Source organism: Mesoplodon bidens, assembly GCF_964165515.1.
Source record: "Mesoplodon bidens genome assembly, chromosome: 8".
Taxonomy (NCBI): Eukaryota; Metazoa; Chordata; class Mammalia; order Artiodactyla; family Ziphiidae; genus Mesoplodon; species Mesoplodon bidens.
In genome coordinates, this window is record NC_138165.1 from 48,888,640 (window position 1) to 48,905,581 (window position 16,942).

Consider the following 16,942-nt stretch of genomic DNA (forward strand, 5'->3'; position numbering starts at 1 on the left):
TACAGAATATTTGTTGTTTCTACTATACCTGCCCCCAAACTGCATAATTAACTACTTTCACTGAATCTGAAATGAAGGACCTACTGCTATTTGTTTGTTTTTGAGAAAACCATTCTTTGCAAGCAACAGCTACGCTTGTACCAACAAGATTAGCTTCTACAGCCGAGCCCCATAGCACAGGGAGATCAGCTCGGTGCTTTGTGACCGCCTGGAGGGGTGGGATGGGGAGGGTGGGAGGGAGATGCAAAAGGGAGGGGATATGGGAACATATGTATATCTATAACTGATTAAATTTGTTATAAAGCAGAAAAAAAAAGTGTGGACACAAAGTAGACTTAACCCTATCAATCTTTTCTCTTCTGTAACTCTACTATGAAGTTTATGATTATTATAAAGTTATTATGATTATGAAAAAGAAGAAATTTCCTTTGGCATTATCTAATAAAGTTGAAAATGTAAAAAAAAAAAAAAAAAAAAAAAAAGATTAGCTTCTATTTCTGTAACTAGTCCTTGCTGGGTAACCACATGTTCCAAAGGTGGAAAAGTCTATAATCTTATAACAGACTAGTCTCATCTACTCTTATGCTCTCTTAGCTGATTTCTTTCCGTATCATGGAAATAAGACTAGATATCAATTATAAAAATACTGCTTAATCAGGGTTGCTAAATATATGTTGCTAGACTAAGAATTACAAATCTTGATGTAGGGCTATTCTTGGGCTACAACGGTGAAACATCTGTAGATAAAAGACCAAAACTACCCTTCACTGATTCAAAAAGAAAAAATATGTAACAATATTCTTCTCTGACCCTAAGCTTTTAATTTTATTTTATTCTTCAGTTTGAGTAGTATATTCTTCATAAAAATGATTCTGACAGAGACAGTTAATAGAGAAAATAGTACCTGATAGTTTGTTAGGTCCTCTCAGCAGTTAAACCCTACTAATTTAATTGCTTCTATTATTTCTAGCCCTCTCAGCTAATAGGCAATCTCTATTTACATTTTAACAAACAATTAAATTAGCAATTAATTTCCTAATTCAACACCCAAACTGGTATTATGTATCTCTAAAGAACTAAAGAACAGAATATTTTAAAAGGTTACCTGGAAAGATTTATTATGCAATATTTATAGAGAATAAAAGGATGGTCATTTAGAAAGGGATTTTATTCTTCTTCTGAATGCCTACTAATCAAATTGCTTTACTATTACCATGCTCATCTTGAATAATTAATATCTTGCAACTGCCCTTACTCATTTTTTATCATTTTCTTTTAGCTTTGACTTCTCATTTCTCCCCAAACCATTTTAAAATGTACTTACAGAAGTTAATTTCAACTCTTAGCTTAAAAAAAAATTAATTAGCAAATTCTACTCACTAACCTTGTATGTATGAAACTCCACTACCAAGTAGCACAAAGCCTAGGGACCAGTTCTTCTTCTAGAACTACTTTAAGGTCATAATAAATAAAATGGCCTGTAATATTTACAGGGTGAAGCTACACTTCTTTAGAGAAGAAGATTGGCTAACCAAAGACGGGCAGTTAGGTTTACCTACTTCCAAAACGAAAGAAACTAAATGAAACCAAATGAAAAGAGGCAGCCACTATTATATTGCTAAATTCAGTAAAGTTTAACGTCTCTTCTGGCTTTATCTCTGTGTAATAATGCAGTTTTTCCCTAGTCAAAGATGATGCTGCTGAACTTCTGCCAATATAGTTGATTTCCCTGTGCCAAGCACCACCTCCCCCTCCCACTAACAGTAGAGGCTTGAAATCTTTCAGATAAAAATATTCAAGCTAACTACTTAACAGAGGCGATAGCCCTGAGTAAAAATAATAGCCCACAGTATTAACTATTTATCCTTTCAGTCTTTATTGTAAAACCTTGATAACCCATAAAGATATCAAATTCCTAAGAATTAAGATACAAAATATGCTGAGTTTTCGCTTCCAAATCTTCAGCCATATCAACAATACCGTATATTACATGTTAAAACAATAAAGTGACATTATTTTTTTAAATAGGCATTTGAAAAGAAGTAAAGCCAAAGTTTCAGAGAGAAATAGGAATGGTTAGTAAGAATATAAATTAGCAGGTGCATGGAATCTAAAGATAGGCATTTGCCACAAAAATTCAATAACCTCTGGTCTGTGTTTTATCTGTTTTTGAGGTTTTTTTTTTTTTGAGACATATTCAGTTCTCATATCCACAATAAGCTATCCATTTTTCTTAAGTAATAATAAGTAGGGGAAAAAATGGGGTAACTAGTAAAATAAGAGAGGAAGACTGGTAAGTGTAGGCAAGTTCTAGAATACAAAGCTAGAAAGGATCTTAGAGAGTCTCTCTAGCTTAGGTTGATGTAACAGTCTCCTAACTGGTCTCACCTCCTCACTCCTACACACCTCCAATATATTTTCCAGATAGCTGCCAGTGATCTTAACACATAACCCAGGTCAAGCTCCTCCTTAAAGCTCTTTGCTTTCCATTGCCCTTTGGATTTTATTCTCTTTCCCAGCTTAGATCAAAAGCCTTGCAGGATCTTGTCCCTATCTATCTCTCCAGTCCCATCCTTGCATTCATTTCTTCAGGCAGCCAGCCAAATATTTACTGAGCTTCTACTCTGTGCCAGAAACCGTGCCATGACCTGGGGGTACTGTGATGAATAAGTGAGAAACTCTCTCTCACAGAATTTACACTCTAGTAGTGGAAAGAACAGATGATAAATAGGTAGATAAATAAACTGAATAATTAGAGACTGTGAGAGGTGACGTGAGGCAAATAAAGAGTTACCCTCTCAGAACCCTGTCAGAGCACATATGACAATTTGTAATTATTTTATTCATTTGACTACTTACTTTATGACTGTAAGCTCTGTGAGGGCATTTTCATGTCTGTCTTGTTCACTGCTACATCCCAACCACCTAGCAGTACCCCTAGCATGTAGTTCAATATTTATTTGTTAAATGAATGAATACTTATTTCATCCTCTTTAAGTTAGTGATGAGTAAAGTCTGCATGGTTACCAAGGTCAAAGAAGAGTCAGTAGGAAAGCAGGAATTTAAATGAGAGACTCTTAAGTTTTAGTCCAAAATATTATATCACATTCAAAATATTGATCTCAAAACTCCAGTGATCGTGTTTACGAAGCTTGTGGCTGGTAGCTGGTACTGGTACCCCAAAACTGACTTGAGAATCTTTCAAGATTTTACATGAAAAGTTTTAAAACACTTAAGGTTTAGGTGAAATTTCCTATGAGAAATACTTTAAATTCCAACAAATACATAAAGATGAAGGTTTAATGCCAACGTTTCCTTTTAACGCATGCTAGAACAATGAGACCTTAAAGAACTTTGTAAAAGAACTATGATAGCTGAATGTTCTAGATGTTTCCTGGCACCTATTTGGCAGCGTTATTGATATTTTCTTTGGCTGAATCGTTTAGTCAGAATATTATTTCATATTAACTTATAAGTAATTTACTAGCAAATTTTTAAAACCTCCCAAGAACTGAATCTGTATATTTAAATGTTTTACATATTACGTTTTTAAAGATAAGTTAAAAACTGACATGTATGTAAGATCTACTAGGAACCAGCTACTGTGTTATGTGGCATATTATTTCATTTACTACATCTTGGTTTACAAATTTGAAAAAATTAATCTCAGCATTTTAGAAATTTACCAACATCTGATAACTTGCCCATGCCTCTTCCTCTGGAAATAATGACTTGGAGCAAGCTTGATTTACAATATATCATAAAGATGTGAAGACCAACAGATTTTTCCCAGTAGAGGTCTCATTTCTATAAAATATAGTTAGTAATCATAAGTAGGAAAAAATCCTTTCTCAAAAGTTTTAGATAAGATAGCCTTATTACTATGATATGTAAAGACGATTCATTTTAAAAAGGCAATCCCCCCGAGTCCTCCTAATAATTATCTCATTGCTTTACATTTATTTTTCTTCAGCAACATTAGAGAATATAATGATTCCTAATATGATTACAGCTACTGATAGTCAGCCAAAGAAAAAAATACTTTTATCTAGTCCAAAAGAATGGTATTGAAAAGGTTTAGGATTCAGGTCTGAATCACATATACCAACTTCAGAAAAGTTTCTAAAACTACTTTTATAAAACAGTATAATTTACTGTGAAGAAAATGCCTCACACAGGTTTCAAAGAATATAATCTGAATGACCAGTATGAGCAATCACTGCAATTACTGGAATCTGACCATTATTTAAACACAAAAAACACACTGAGCTACTAGAGCTTAGAATTAACTCAACCTCACAATGGAGACATATCCACCATACAGTGTATGTGTGTTAAAGAATATTATATGCTCTCATGTTTTTTATGAACTCTTATTTTCCCAAATCTTTGTTTATATTTTCATTCATGCTTAATATTCTAAATTCATCTCTATCTGTAGAATTTCTTTAGTTATGAAAGTGCTTCCTATTTTCTTCTGGCATGTTATTTCTTTACCAATTTTACTTAGTAGTGCTACCATCCTACCTTAATCTTCAGGCTGTTTTTCTATTTTATAGTCCACATACTATAAGTATTTGGGACATCTATCAGGGTCTCCAACATCGACCCGCGTACCTCCTCTTGGTTTTAATTACTTTTCATCTGGATTTAACCCTCTCGACTGAGACTGTTCTACTTCAAGCGGTTATAAACACTTTTTCATCACAGAAATCTGTTCCTCAGATTTAGTCAAAAATTCCTCCATTTCAACTTGCCTTCCATCCATAGTCAAGTTTACTCACAAATGCTTTCTGGTATTCCTCATTCCATTTTGTTCCTAATCCCTCATATTAAGATACTTAACCTCCTGCCAAGACATTTTTTTTTTCCTATTATTGGGACCTATCTCCTCCAACAAGCCTTTCCTAAATGAAAAAATCTGAACTGTTCAAATTACAATCTAATTTTGTTTTAGCACCTCTGTATGTGCATAAGTCATCCAGTTAGTCCAGGAGAGATACGAGCTCAGTCAGGGTAGGTCCATATTCTCCCTTGGGACCAGTTTTCCCTATATTCTGCACCTAGGCACAAGTTCTCCATTGCAGATTAAATAATGAGCATATTTTTCACTGCGCATATTTTTTATTGCACATATTTACGTAGGCAGCTTCCTTCTCTACTCAGTGGACTGGGTGGAAAGAATAAAGCCAGTATTTTTTAGGAGTTTAGAACCCATTAGTGGGTCACTGAATTACTTAATGGGTCATAATCAAAAATTTGTTAATGAAATAGAATATAAAAACAAACAAAAGTGTCCTGCACACAATAAGTTCATGAAACTTCTATTTCTGATAAATACACATACATATTTATGTATATGGGAAATGAGTCACGACAACGTGTATTTCTTATTGTGGGTTATGGTCAAAAAAGCTGAAAGCCACTGAATTTGAAGCACTCTACTATGTCTTCTAAATCTATACAATTCAAATTATATTAAAAGATTTAGTCTAAGGAACCGAGACACGGCATTAAAAAAAGGGGGCAGAACTTAAGGATACTCAAAAAACAACCAGCAAAATCACTTTTTCTTAATAAAATGTCACTATTAAACTATATCCTTAGAACTACAGAATCATAAAGCTTTTAGAGTAGGAACAAAGTTCAGAGATCACCTAATCCAAGTTTATTGCTTTAATACACAAAAGAAACTCAGGCCCAGAAATGAAAAAATGTCACTTCATTTATTCAGTAAGCATTTGCTAAGCACGTATTGTGTACCAGGTTTTAGGAGTGGGTTTGTGGATAAAGAGAAGATGTCTTCAAAGAGCTCAGAGTCTATACTGTATATATGCAAGTAAACATTTACATTAATTACTGAAATCAAGGTCATTTATAAAGAATAGAAATCAACTAACTCAATTTGTGCTGAGTGGCAGAGAACTGTTGTTTTTAAAGAGGTGGTACTTCTCAGTCTTAAACACAAGGAGTTAGCCAGGTAAAGAAGAAAGAAATAACATGTACAAAAGTACCATACTAATATACAATAAAAGAGGACACATTCAGGAAACTGCAAGTTGAGTTTGTATATCTGGAATATAGGACTCATGCTGAGGAAGATCCACAGCAGAATACCTAGAATTTATCTGACATTTAATCTTCAAACCACTATGTGAGGTAGGCACTATTAATATCCCCATTTTGTAGATGACAAAACTGAAGCACAAAAGGTGAAGTGATCTGCCTAAGGTTAAGTTGTGAAGCGAGGATGTAAAAGCAAGAAAGTCTAACTCCAGAGCCTATACTCTTATCCTCTATACCAAGAGGTTAGAGAAAACAGGCAGGATCTAAATGAAGAAGGACCTTGTATGCCCTTCTAAGACTTCAGATTTTATGTTAAAGGTGACTCACAGTCCATGAAAGGTTTTAAGCAGGAGTGACATATTCAGACTTATTTTTTAATGAGGTCAGTCTGGCAGGTATGTGGTTGGATTGGAAGAGGAATTAGTGGCAGGGAACTTAGCTAGTCATAGCTAGAAAGATACTACAATAATTCAGGTAAGAGAAATGATAGATGAGCTGTACAGTGGTAGTGCTGGCACCAGAACCCAAGTCTACTGACCACCACAACCACTTAAGAACTTCCCATTTTTCCCCTTAAGTCACCATACTAATAGTTTAAGAAATCCAACCTCAGGAACAACAGCACATTCCCTTTAGGCCCCTTTATTAAACAAAGCGTAACCACTAGATGTGTTGCGTGTATGAAAGTGACTAACAGAACAGTTGGAGAATGACGGAAAGTCAATTGCTATCTGCAGTTTTCTCACCTTCTTGACTTCTCCTTCTCCTTCCTCTATATACTATTCCTGGAACTTTCATGTTCAATAGTCAATTTGAAATCAATGTTCTGTCTAGACATGACTATTATAACCTAACAATTAAATACACCACAGAGGAAGTCTAATGTGGTCCCAGCTGTGGCAATAAATATACTCTCTGGTCTGGTCAAATTTTGGCTTAAACGGAAGTGATGAATGAATAATAATCAGAGATAGACTTTTTGAAAGCAGCAAGAGTTAAAGAAAAACAGAATATTAAAAAGGGATATGAATCAGAGCAATGTAAAGTTCAAGCCATTTGTTTCCAAGAGAGTAACACCAGTCCCAAGTGTGTGCGGTATCCCAGAAACCAACAAATGAAAGAACAGTAGAAAAGACTATCTGGTCAATTCTCAAGCATTCTAAATTCAATCCCTTTAGATTTAAACCAAGGGTGAGCCCTCCTGAGCCATCCCTGAGACTAAGGAACAAGTGGGTTCCACAAGCAAGCAGCCTACAGTATACGGAGGGAAGTACAGAAGGGACAGAGAAGATAAAGAAGAGAAGAAAGTAGAAAGGGAATCACAATGAAAGGGAATGGAAGAAATGATGAGTTACAGAATATGGACTAAAACTGAGGAGTGCTAGTGACCTCAATATCAAATGTTGCCAACCTTACCTAACTTACTGAGGGGCACCATGATAGGGAGCATGAACATTAGGGAGCATGAAAAGACAAATTTAAATCACAGATTTATGAGATACCAACAATGAGAAATAAGAATTATGACAAAACTAAAAAAGCAACAAAATAGTTTTAGAATCTAAAGAGACAATTTAAAGATTATTAAAATCTCATTTGGTTTAGTTATGCTTTACTTCTCATGAAACAATGAGTCTGATGGACACAAAAGGTGAAAATGTCAGTTAGTACCAGAGATATGTCTGGGGAGATGTGTTACAAAGGAAGTATGAGACTTACTTGTATACTTTTCTGTGGGAGCAACTTCAGAATTTTTCCTCTCTATTGGTTAGTGCTACTTATTTTAAGTATTTCACTGTAATTCTTATCCTGGCTGGCTGGGTTAACTTCCTTAAAACCAGAGTTCAAAACAAGGTAAGCACTTTTTAATTATGGTCAAATTTTAACCTCAAAAAGGACAAGGGTCTGCAATAGATCATAGAATATTACTTAGCAGTATAGCCTAAATGAGTCTAATGGTAACCAAAACCCAGATAATGATTCTCAAGAAAATTATGTAATTAAGAAATTACTTTAAAAGTTTCTTAAAATTAAAGTTTGCTAGGTAAAGGAAATACTCTTAAAAAAAAACAAAACTCAAGGCGTAAATTCAGTTTTTCCATTCAGGTAAAATATAATAGTGAAGATATTTCTTCCATACAAAATTTACAAAACTTTCAGATACCATATTAATCTCTCTCTCTCTCCCTCTCCCTCTCTCCTTCTTCTCCTTCCTTCCCTCCCCCACCCCCACACACCTGCTGCCACCACATCACTCACAGTAATTTCAATAAGGATAAAAGGAAATATTCTTAAAGAGTATTATTGCAAAGAAACTACTGAATCAAAACAAATATAATTAAACTTGATACCTTGACCAATCATTCATCACATCCATGAATATGCCGTCTTCATAAGTACTCCATTATAACAAGTGACTGGAGAAAGTTTATTCAAAACAGTCAGCAAAATATTTTTATTAAAGCATAATAGGATCAAATAATGTGTATACCTATAGCCTATTTTTCTAATCATTCTAATTTTACAAGATAATGAAAATTCTCAATAAATACAAGGTCAGCTGGAGATCATCGATACCATGTACCTGTAAAATTTAGATGACTAACTGTGTGAGGGGGAGCAGAGACCTTTTACTAATACACTAATGCTTTTGAAAATTAAGAGTTTAGGATAGGGCTTCTCAACCTGAACATTACTGACATTCTGAGCCAGATAATTCTTTGTTGTGGAAGGCTGTCCTGTACATCATAGGATGATTAGCCAGCATCCCATCCTCTATCCACTAGATACCAGTAGCACACCCTCCCCTCCTCCCACGCAGTTGTGACAACCGAATACGTCTCTAAATGGCCCCTGGGGGAGAGCTGCAGGGCTGGGGAGCAAAAGTCACCCAAGCTTGAGAACTACTGTCTTATCATAAACAGAAAAAAATGAATTGAGGGAGAGTGTGTTGTTTTGTTTTTCTTCTGGTCTTAATGTTCCAAGATATTATATTTGAATTTGATCACAGACTATATTTGAGAGATTCTGCCTTTGAAAACAAAGCATGTAATATCTATCACTTGTTAGTCAAAGTTCAGAAGAGTCCCAGAAGATTCACTGTACTGCCAGTGACCCCTCAACCACACATACACACACATCCGTGCACACATACACCCACAGTACTGCCTAGCTGAACTGAAGAAAATGCACAAAATTACTGTATTTCCATTTCTTATTTCATCAAATATATGGACCAGACTGTTCCAGTTCCCACAGAAACCAAGAGAATTCTCAACTTATTCAATGCAACTCAAATACCACAATAGCTGCATCACTCTAGATATGATAAACCTAAGTCCCAGAGCAAATATTAAACTCATCCTCACATTTTAACAAATTTGGAGGATGATACAAACTAACCATAATGCTTTAAAAACAAAACAACTAAGAAGTAGATTGGTGTTTTGAAACAGAACCTGAGGAAGGATAAGAGTAATGAAAAAATTCAAAATCAAAGGGAATGTGAAGGCATTTCAGCATGAGGGAAAAACTCAAAAATGTTTCCCCCAGAATGAGAGGAGTGATTTATACACTTAGCCATATCCTAGAGGAATAGTCTACATAATCAGTCTCCAGTATACATACCATGGGATGGAAAATGAAAAATCAAAGTCCACAAAATACTAAAGAAAAGAGTAAACATCCATCCTAAACATCTGAAATAAAACTGCTCTTTACTACTGTTCTTCACCTGATTTTTAAAAAAATCAAATACCCATAAACAAAAAAAATTACAACTTCAGAAAAATTTTTTAATTCTCATAAAAATAGCCATCCTCATGCTTCCAGCAGGTCAGATTACATATTACATAGAAAAATAAATTCGGAAAAAAAAAACATAAAAATTCTTTTTTAGAGTGCATTTGATGCATAACAAAAGCCCTTTAAAAAATCAGATACTTTAATAAAAATCCTCATGTATAAATATGGATGAAAGTCTTTAAGATTTATTTCAATTATCTTCAACAGAATTATATTTTAGTTCAACTAGGATTGTTTATTTTAAAAAAAACTATGCAACGATACTTAATGTAAGTGCAATATCTATGTGCTCTCCAGCAACAAAATTACTTTATTTCAAAATTTTAGCTATTAACCTCCTGACTCAGTGAAAATAATCCTACAAGAAACTAATGCTCAATTCTTTTTATTCCCAAGCCAAGCAGAGGAAGCTGTAAGAATTGTAGCGACAGCCTTCTTTTCGAGAATACCTTGAGACTGCTCAAGAACAGCCTCCTTCACCAATTAGTGTGACTCAGGTGGGTCTGGGAGGGAATAATGTCCACAATTCCTTGGTCAGTGGCCATGATGCCCCTCCTCCTCAAGGGCAGAAGATCAGAAAAAGGGATGAGAACAAGAGGAGTTCACCAACCAGAACATATAGGGCCAGAGGAGGAAGAGTAGTACAGGAAAAATTAAAACTACATGGTTAAGTTATGTCACAAAGGAAGAGGTTTAATGTTATCCAGTATTCATTCATTTCAGAGACACCATTGTTTATCTTCCTCCCCAAACCGTGCACAAAAAGAACTGTCAGCCTGCCTTAAGCATGTTCTTTCTTCCATTTAAACAGACATGATTCTGTTGGTTAATCTCTGGCAATGATCGCCATTTCACAACACATTCAGCCCACCCGGAACTGATCAATACCACTACAGACATAAGACTAGACTTTATCCATTTATTAACCACAAGGAAATGTACCATTCAGCAAAATTCTATACATTACAAAAGATTCTATTAAAAAGGGGGGCAGGGAGGATGGGTGGACACGGACACACACACAAACACACACACCACAGAGGTACACAAAGAAAAGACTACCACCCTCTAATTTCCCTGTGGCAAACGAGATAAAGACATGGCCACGAAACCTGTCAATTCGTTGTCCCCCTATAATTCTGTCTCACAACCTAGTAACTGAATATTGAATTTTAGGATAAATAGATCCACTGCCACTTTAAAATTGTTTCTTCTATCAAACTAACTCTCCTCTTAGGTACATTTGCACACCTCTGAGCTAGATGCTGTATTCATTTACAGAATTTCAAATACAAAAGACTAGTTTTCCAACCACTGGTTGCAACCACAGAACGTTCTCACAAAATCAAAATTTCTAATATAAATGGGCCAGATTATTCTTCCAACCCTGGAAGACTATAGTGTATCTGACAGTGTGAACAATTTCAAATGGGCTGTTCTAAACCGAAAACAATGCTTCAATACAACGCGTTTAAAATAAGTATTCCGTAGGTAAGCAAAATCTCTGCCAGAAAAGAGCACATAAATGGTGGTTGAAAGCCAGCACATTACCAACACACAGCGGCATATCTCTTCTGCACTGGGTTATTGCTAATACTCCAACAACAACAACTACAACTATTTTTAACACTGCTGGACACTGAAGTTGAAGAAAACGTGAGGGGAGACCAAGATGAAATTGCTGATATAATGCATTGTTTCTCACGGTCAAAATTAAGTAGCAGCTGACTTGATCTCTGTTGTGATAGTCACTGAAGCACTAATTAAAAGACGTTAAAACACAAACAACAACAACAACAAAAAAAAACCACCTTTATTTTGGAGGATGCCACACTAAAGGACATTTTGGAATACGCCTTTCGGGTCTCAAACCTTTGCATAAATTGTCACTTGTGGTATTTGCGGCTTAATTGCAACCCAACCAGCGCTGTCATCCAGTGTTACGGCCACAAACCATGACTTTCTCACTTCCACAACAACAGAGCAGTCACTCTTACCAGCCTAACTCAAAACGAGGAAAATTCATGGAGATTTCCAGATCATAATCAGCCCTGGGGGGCGGCCGCCGAGGGGCTCGGGGTGGGGGGAAACCTCCCCAGGCTCAGCTGAAGCTCGTCGACCCGACAACAACCGCAGCCGCCGGCAGCGGCAGCGGCAGCAGCCCCGCCGCGCCGCGCTCCATGCACCTACCTGAAGAACAAGAGATAAGAAAGACGGCAAACGCCAACTTTGCAGCAGCTCCCATTTTCCCGAGGCGCCGGGGAAGCCGTAGGAAGTTCTCGCTAGATATCCAGTTCCCTGGGTCTTCCTCGGAAACAAACCTCCTGGTGTAAAATCAACCGTCATAAAACATATTCGGAAGCCCCGACCAAAAAAGCGTTCACGGGGTCAAAAAAAGAGGAAAAAAAATGAAAAATAAAAACAGCGAGCACAACAATTTTAAAAAAAATGCACCACAGGGGAAAAACCGCCACACACAAGCACAACACACAAAACCAAACAACGAAAAGCCAACAACAACAAAAGCGGGTTTAAATCACTGTCAAAATCACTGTCAGCTCCGCTCGCCTCTCGGGTCTCTCGGAACAAAACGCCAGGCTGAGGCGACGAAGAGGCGGCGGCTGCGGCGTCCGCTGCCGCCCGGACAGTCCGGGAACCGAGCTGGGTCCGACGTCCGGACCGACCTTCAGCCCGGACACCCAAAGTCCGCCGGACCACTGGCGGTTGAGCTCGCGGCGGTGGCGGCCGAGGCGGCGGCGACGCGGGGAAGGAGAGGCGGGAGGCGGCGGCAGTGCAAGCGGCGGCCAAGTTCTGGTCCAGGATCTGGCTCCGGCTCCGGGCTCCGGGCTCGGCCGCGTTTTCGGTTCCCTGGCCTCCGCCGGCCCCGCCCCCTAAACTTCCGGTTCCGGCCCGAAGCTGGAAGCCAGGCACCGCGGAGGAACGCTCCGCAGCAGCGGCGGCTGCGGCGGTGGCAGCGGCGGCCGGGCGCAGCGCGCGTGCCGGGCCGGGAGCGCGAGGAGATTGTCGGGGAAGCTAGGCGGGAGCGGGGGAGGGGTGAGGGAGCGAGGGCGGGGCCGGCAGGAGGGCGAGGAGGCGGGGCGGGCGGAGGCTCGATACCGCGAGGCCTCGTGGTTCGGCCTGCTTGGCCTGCTGGGCGGTGGGGCTCCAGTGGGTGGCAAGTAAATGCTGTTGGGGTCTCGAGTGCCTGGTTTCCTAATCGTGCTCCACTGGCCTCTCTGCGGAGCGCACGCCCGAATGGTCAGGGGGAGCCCAAGAGGAACAGGACCCCGGGGCGGGGCGGGTGACTGGTGACTCCCCCCGGGGGGCGGGGGGGGCGTCTGCGGCGCCTTGTCTTTCCTCTGGGGGGACGCCTCGTCCGCTCTGAAATCCCGGGCGCCGGGAAGCCGGAGGTGGGAGTCGGTCCTCCGCGCCTGCCGAGCTGTAGGAGCTGGTGTTTGTACCCCCAGTCCTAGCGGTGTGTCCCACCCCTGTGGCTTCTGCTTTAAGCGTTTTGTCTTTCGGCTAAAAGAGAAAAGAAAGGGGGAAAAATAACCCGCGGAGGATCGGCTGTCCACCCGGGCAGGATTTCCACAGCAATTATCATGATGTGCAATATGAATCCATTCCCACCTTCCCTTTTGTACACAAAGCATTGTGTTGAGAATTGTTCTGCATGTAATAGGTTCTCAAATATTTAAAACGCGCTGAAGAGGAAACCTGCAGATTTCGATCGACATATCTGATGATCAGACAAGTGTTTACTCTTTCAAATTTTAGTTCTTTTAGGGCTAATTTTTACCCCTTAATCCAAGTTGATTGCTTAAAAGATGCTGCTAGGCATGGAATGGGATCCAAAATGTAAAAGTAGGATCTCTGCCTCAGGGAGCTCACAGTATTTGCTGTACTCGAGTTGACTACAGAATACAAACTGAAGAGAGTATTAAAGGTACTAGCTTTGTTATTTACCACACTTTAGCGAGCTCCGTGAAGATGGGGGTCTTACGTCTTCTTCCCCGTTTTATGCCAGCCCTAAGAATGTCTAGCCTGATATGATAGGTGCTTAATAAATAACTGTATAAGTGACTAGGGGATAACTGCCTGTTTCTTAAATACAATATTCTCACATGTAATCTACAAGTTTTGGGGTTTTATTAATAAAAAATAAAACATCTGGACTATATGGCTAATTCATGTTTTGCTTATGGTTTACTGATTCCCACAAAGCCAAACCTTCTCCCTTGTACTTATAGTGTCTAATTTTTCTCTTCCTGTAAATTACTGTGTATTTCTATTAAGTTCATCCTGTAATTATCTGGCCATTTCTACAGCTTGTCAAGGTTATTAGTGATCATTGTGGCTCTTTAAGCTCTCTCCAAGATTTCCAGTTCCCAAGTCGTGGTGCTCAGAATTTGAATGATATTGTGCAACAGTTAAGAAAAGTCCCTAGTTGGTCTTCAAGGTGTCTAAATGTAATCTCATATTATGTAGTTCTCTGGACTTTATGAGCTGGTCAAGGAATAAATATAAATCTTCCATTCCCTGACATTTCTGGAGGAGAAGAGTGTATTTTATTTAGTGCATTCAGGAATTTGATGTTAGTTATGCCCTGAATCAGGCCCCACTGTTGTCTTATCTCTGCATCGCTTCAATCTTTCTTGAATTGTGAAACCAGAGCAAGTGGAATAACTGGAATAACCAGCAATAGGACTAAAACTTGAAAATATATTCCTTATCTTACCACCCAAATTTCCAGTATAAGAACGGAAGAGAATATGAAAAATATTTTTCTGTAATATGAAAGAAGAGCAACAAGTCAAAGTCTTCACTAGACTATTCTCTAATAGTTAAAATAACTCCATGGTACAAGTTATTAATATCCAGTAACAGTAACTATCCATTTTGTTCCTGAATCTGTGTTCACTCCCACCCTCTGCATTTTTAAAAAATTCAAAAATATTTACTGTATATAAAATAGATAACCAACAGACACCTACTGTGTAGTACAGGGAACTAAACTCAGTATCTTGTAATAACCTGTGTGTGTGTGTGTGTGTGAATCACTTTGCTGTACACCTGAAACTAACACGACATTGTAAATCAACTATATTTCAAAAAAAATTTTTTTTAAACCTAGGTAAAATAGAAGTATTATACTTAATGTTGATGATTCTAAAGACATGCCTATATTAATTAGATCAACAAGCTAACTTAATATTGAATATTCCCCAGTTCACATGAACCAGAAACCCATTGTGGCTAGTTTCTTTCATTTTTAGAAATACTTAGTTTGTAAGTAGAAAAAAAGAATTCAAAAAAAATTTAACAGAATAAGACATGAGAGTATGTGACTAATTCCCACTTGAATTCCAAAGCTTAAAAAGAAGATAGAGGTAGCTGCAGCTAACCCTACTGCCCCTCTTTCCTTCCTATTTTCTATAATCACTTTTTCTTATCTACGAATCCAACACCTCCCTAACACAATGCAAGCTGTACAAACTGGATTTAGGAAGGAAGGAAAGGAAAGGAAAAGGAAACATGAAAGGAATTCTGGTCTGCCTGAGCATTAGACAGTTATGTGTTAAACAGCTTTAGCTAACATCACTCAGTCCCCAAACCTGATACCTAGCCTTGTAGCCACTCCAATGCCAGAATTTCTATTTAACATTTTTTAAAAATACATTTATTTATTTTTGGCTGCATTGGGTCTGTTGCTGTGCGTGGGCTTTCTCTAGTTGCCGCGAGGGGTCTACTCTTCGCTGCGGTGTGCGAGCTTCTCATTGCAGTGGCTTCTCGTTGCAGAGCACGGGCTCTAGGCACGTGGGCTTCAGTAGCTGTGGCACGTGGCTCAGTAGTTGTGGCTTGCGGGTTCTAGAGCGCAGGCTCAGTAGTTATGGCGCACAGGCTCGGTTGCTCCATGGCATGTGGGATCTTCCGGGACCAGGGACTGAACCCGTGTCCCCTGCATTGGCAGGAGGATTCTTAACCACTGTGCACCAGGGAAGTCCTTTTTTTTTTTTTTTAATTGGCTGCGTCGGGCCTTAGTTGCGGCACACAGTATCTTTGTTGTGGCACATGGGTTTCTCTCTAGTTGTGGCACTCAGGCTCTAGAGCACGCAGGCTCAGTAGTTGCGGCTCATGGGCTTAGTTGCCCCACAGTATGTGGGATCTTAGTTCCCCGACCAGGGATCGAACCCACGTCCCCTGCATTGGAAGGCGGATTCTTAATCACTGTGCCACCAGGGAAGTCCCAATGCCAGAATTTCAAGTCCAGAGTCTTGACAGAAGTTCAACTGAACTTCCAGTTATTACCAGTTGGAAGACTCTCGAGAAGCCAATTTACTCTAGAGATTCAAGTGTGTGTTAGCTGGATGAGGAAACAGAGGTAAATGAGTATCATAGACTGCTTCCAGAACAAAAGTTGATTTCTTCCTATGCTTGAAATTCACATGGCTCAAAAATGTATAGATTAAGTTTAAATCTTCAGCTCCAAGGTAGGGCTGGAATTGAACTGGGCTGGAATTGACCTTGCCTTTGAGATTGGATAGTATGCCATATATCATGAGGAAATTCACCTTAAGGTATTCACCTGCCTTTGGATATACCAACAGCCACAAATAAACAAGACATGCCAAATCTCTCTTCCTTCATCTTCAGGAAGGTGACAAAATCCCTTTGGAGTATGAGGGATGTTGAATTCCTCTTAGATGAAGGATTTTAAAGTATTTCTGCTGCTTTCAGCTACTGTAAAAATCTACTCCTATGTTCAGATAACATGGACATTCCTGAAGTTGCATAAGTAATGAATTTCTTATATACCTAAGCTGTAAGGCATAATATAAGGGGAAGAAATTTAGTAACTTGGTAAGTCAAAGGAAGGCAGATAATAATCAGCGTATCGTCCATGAATATCCTTCACACCCTAAATGCTCAAGGTGGGAAGAAAACTCCCTATATCCTAGCTTTCGGTACTGTTATAAGGATGTGGGAATGGCTAAGGGATAAAACATTAAGACAGAATATTTTAGGTCAGGAAAGTGAGTTAGAAGAGTTCAGAGAAACTAGCTGTGATGGA

At 38.8% G+C, this 16,942-nt stretch overlaps 1 protein-coding gene across 1 annotated transcript in view; it reads right to left on the reverse strand.

The window, feature by feature from the left end:
• The window catches only part of ACVR2A (activin A receptor type 2A), an 88,091-nt gene extending 75,248 nt beyond the window's left edge, over positions 1 to 12,843 (reverse strand). Inside the window, exon 1 of the mRNA XM_081241906.1 lies at positions 12,061 to 12,843. Coding sequence (XP_081098032.1) covers positions 12,061 to 12,115 — 55 coding nt within the window. The 5' untranslated portion in view covers positions 12,116 to 12,843. The remainder of the gene's footprint in view (positions 1 to 12,060) is intronic.
• Positions 12,844 to 16,942: the final 4,099 nt, after the last annotated feature.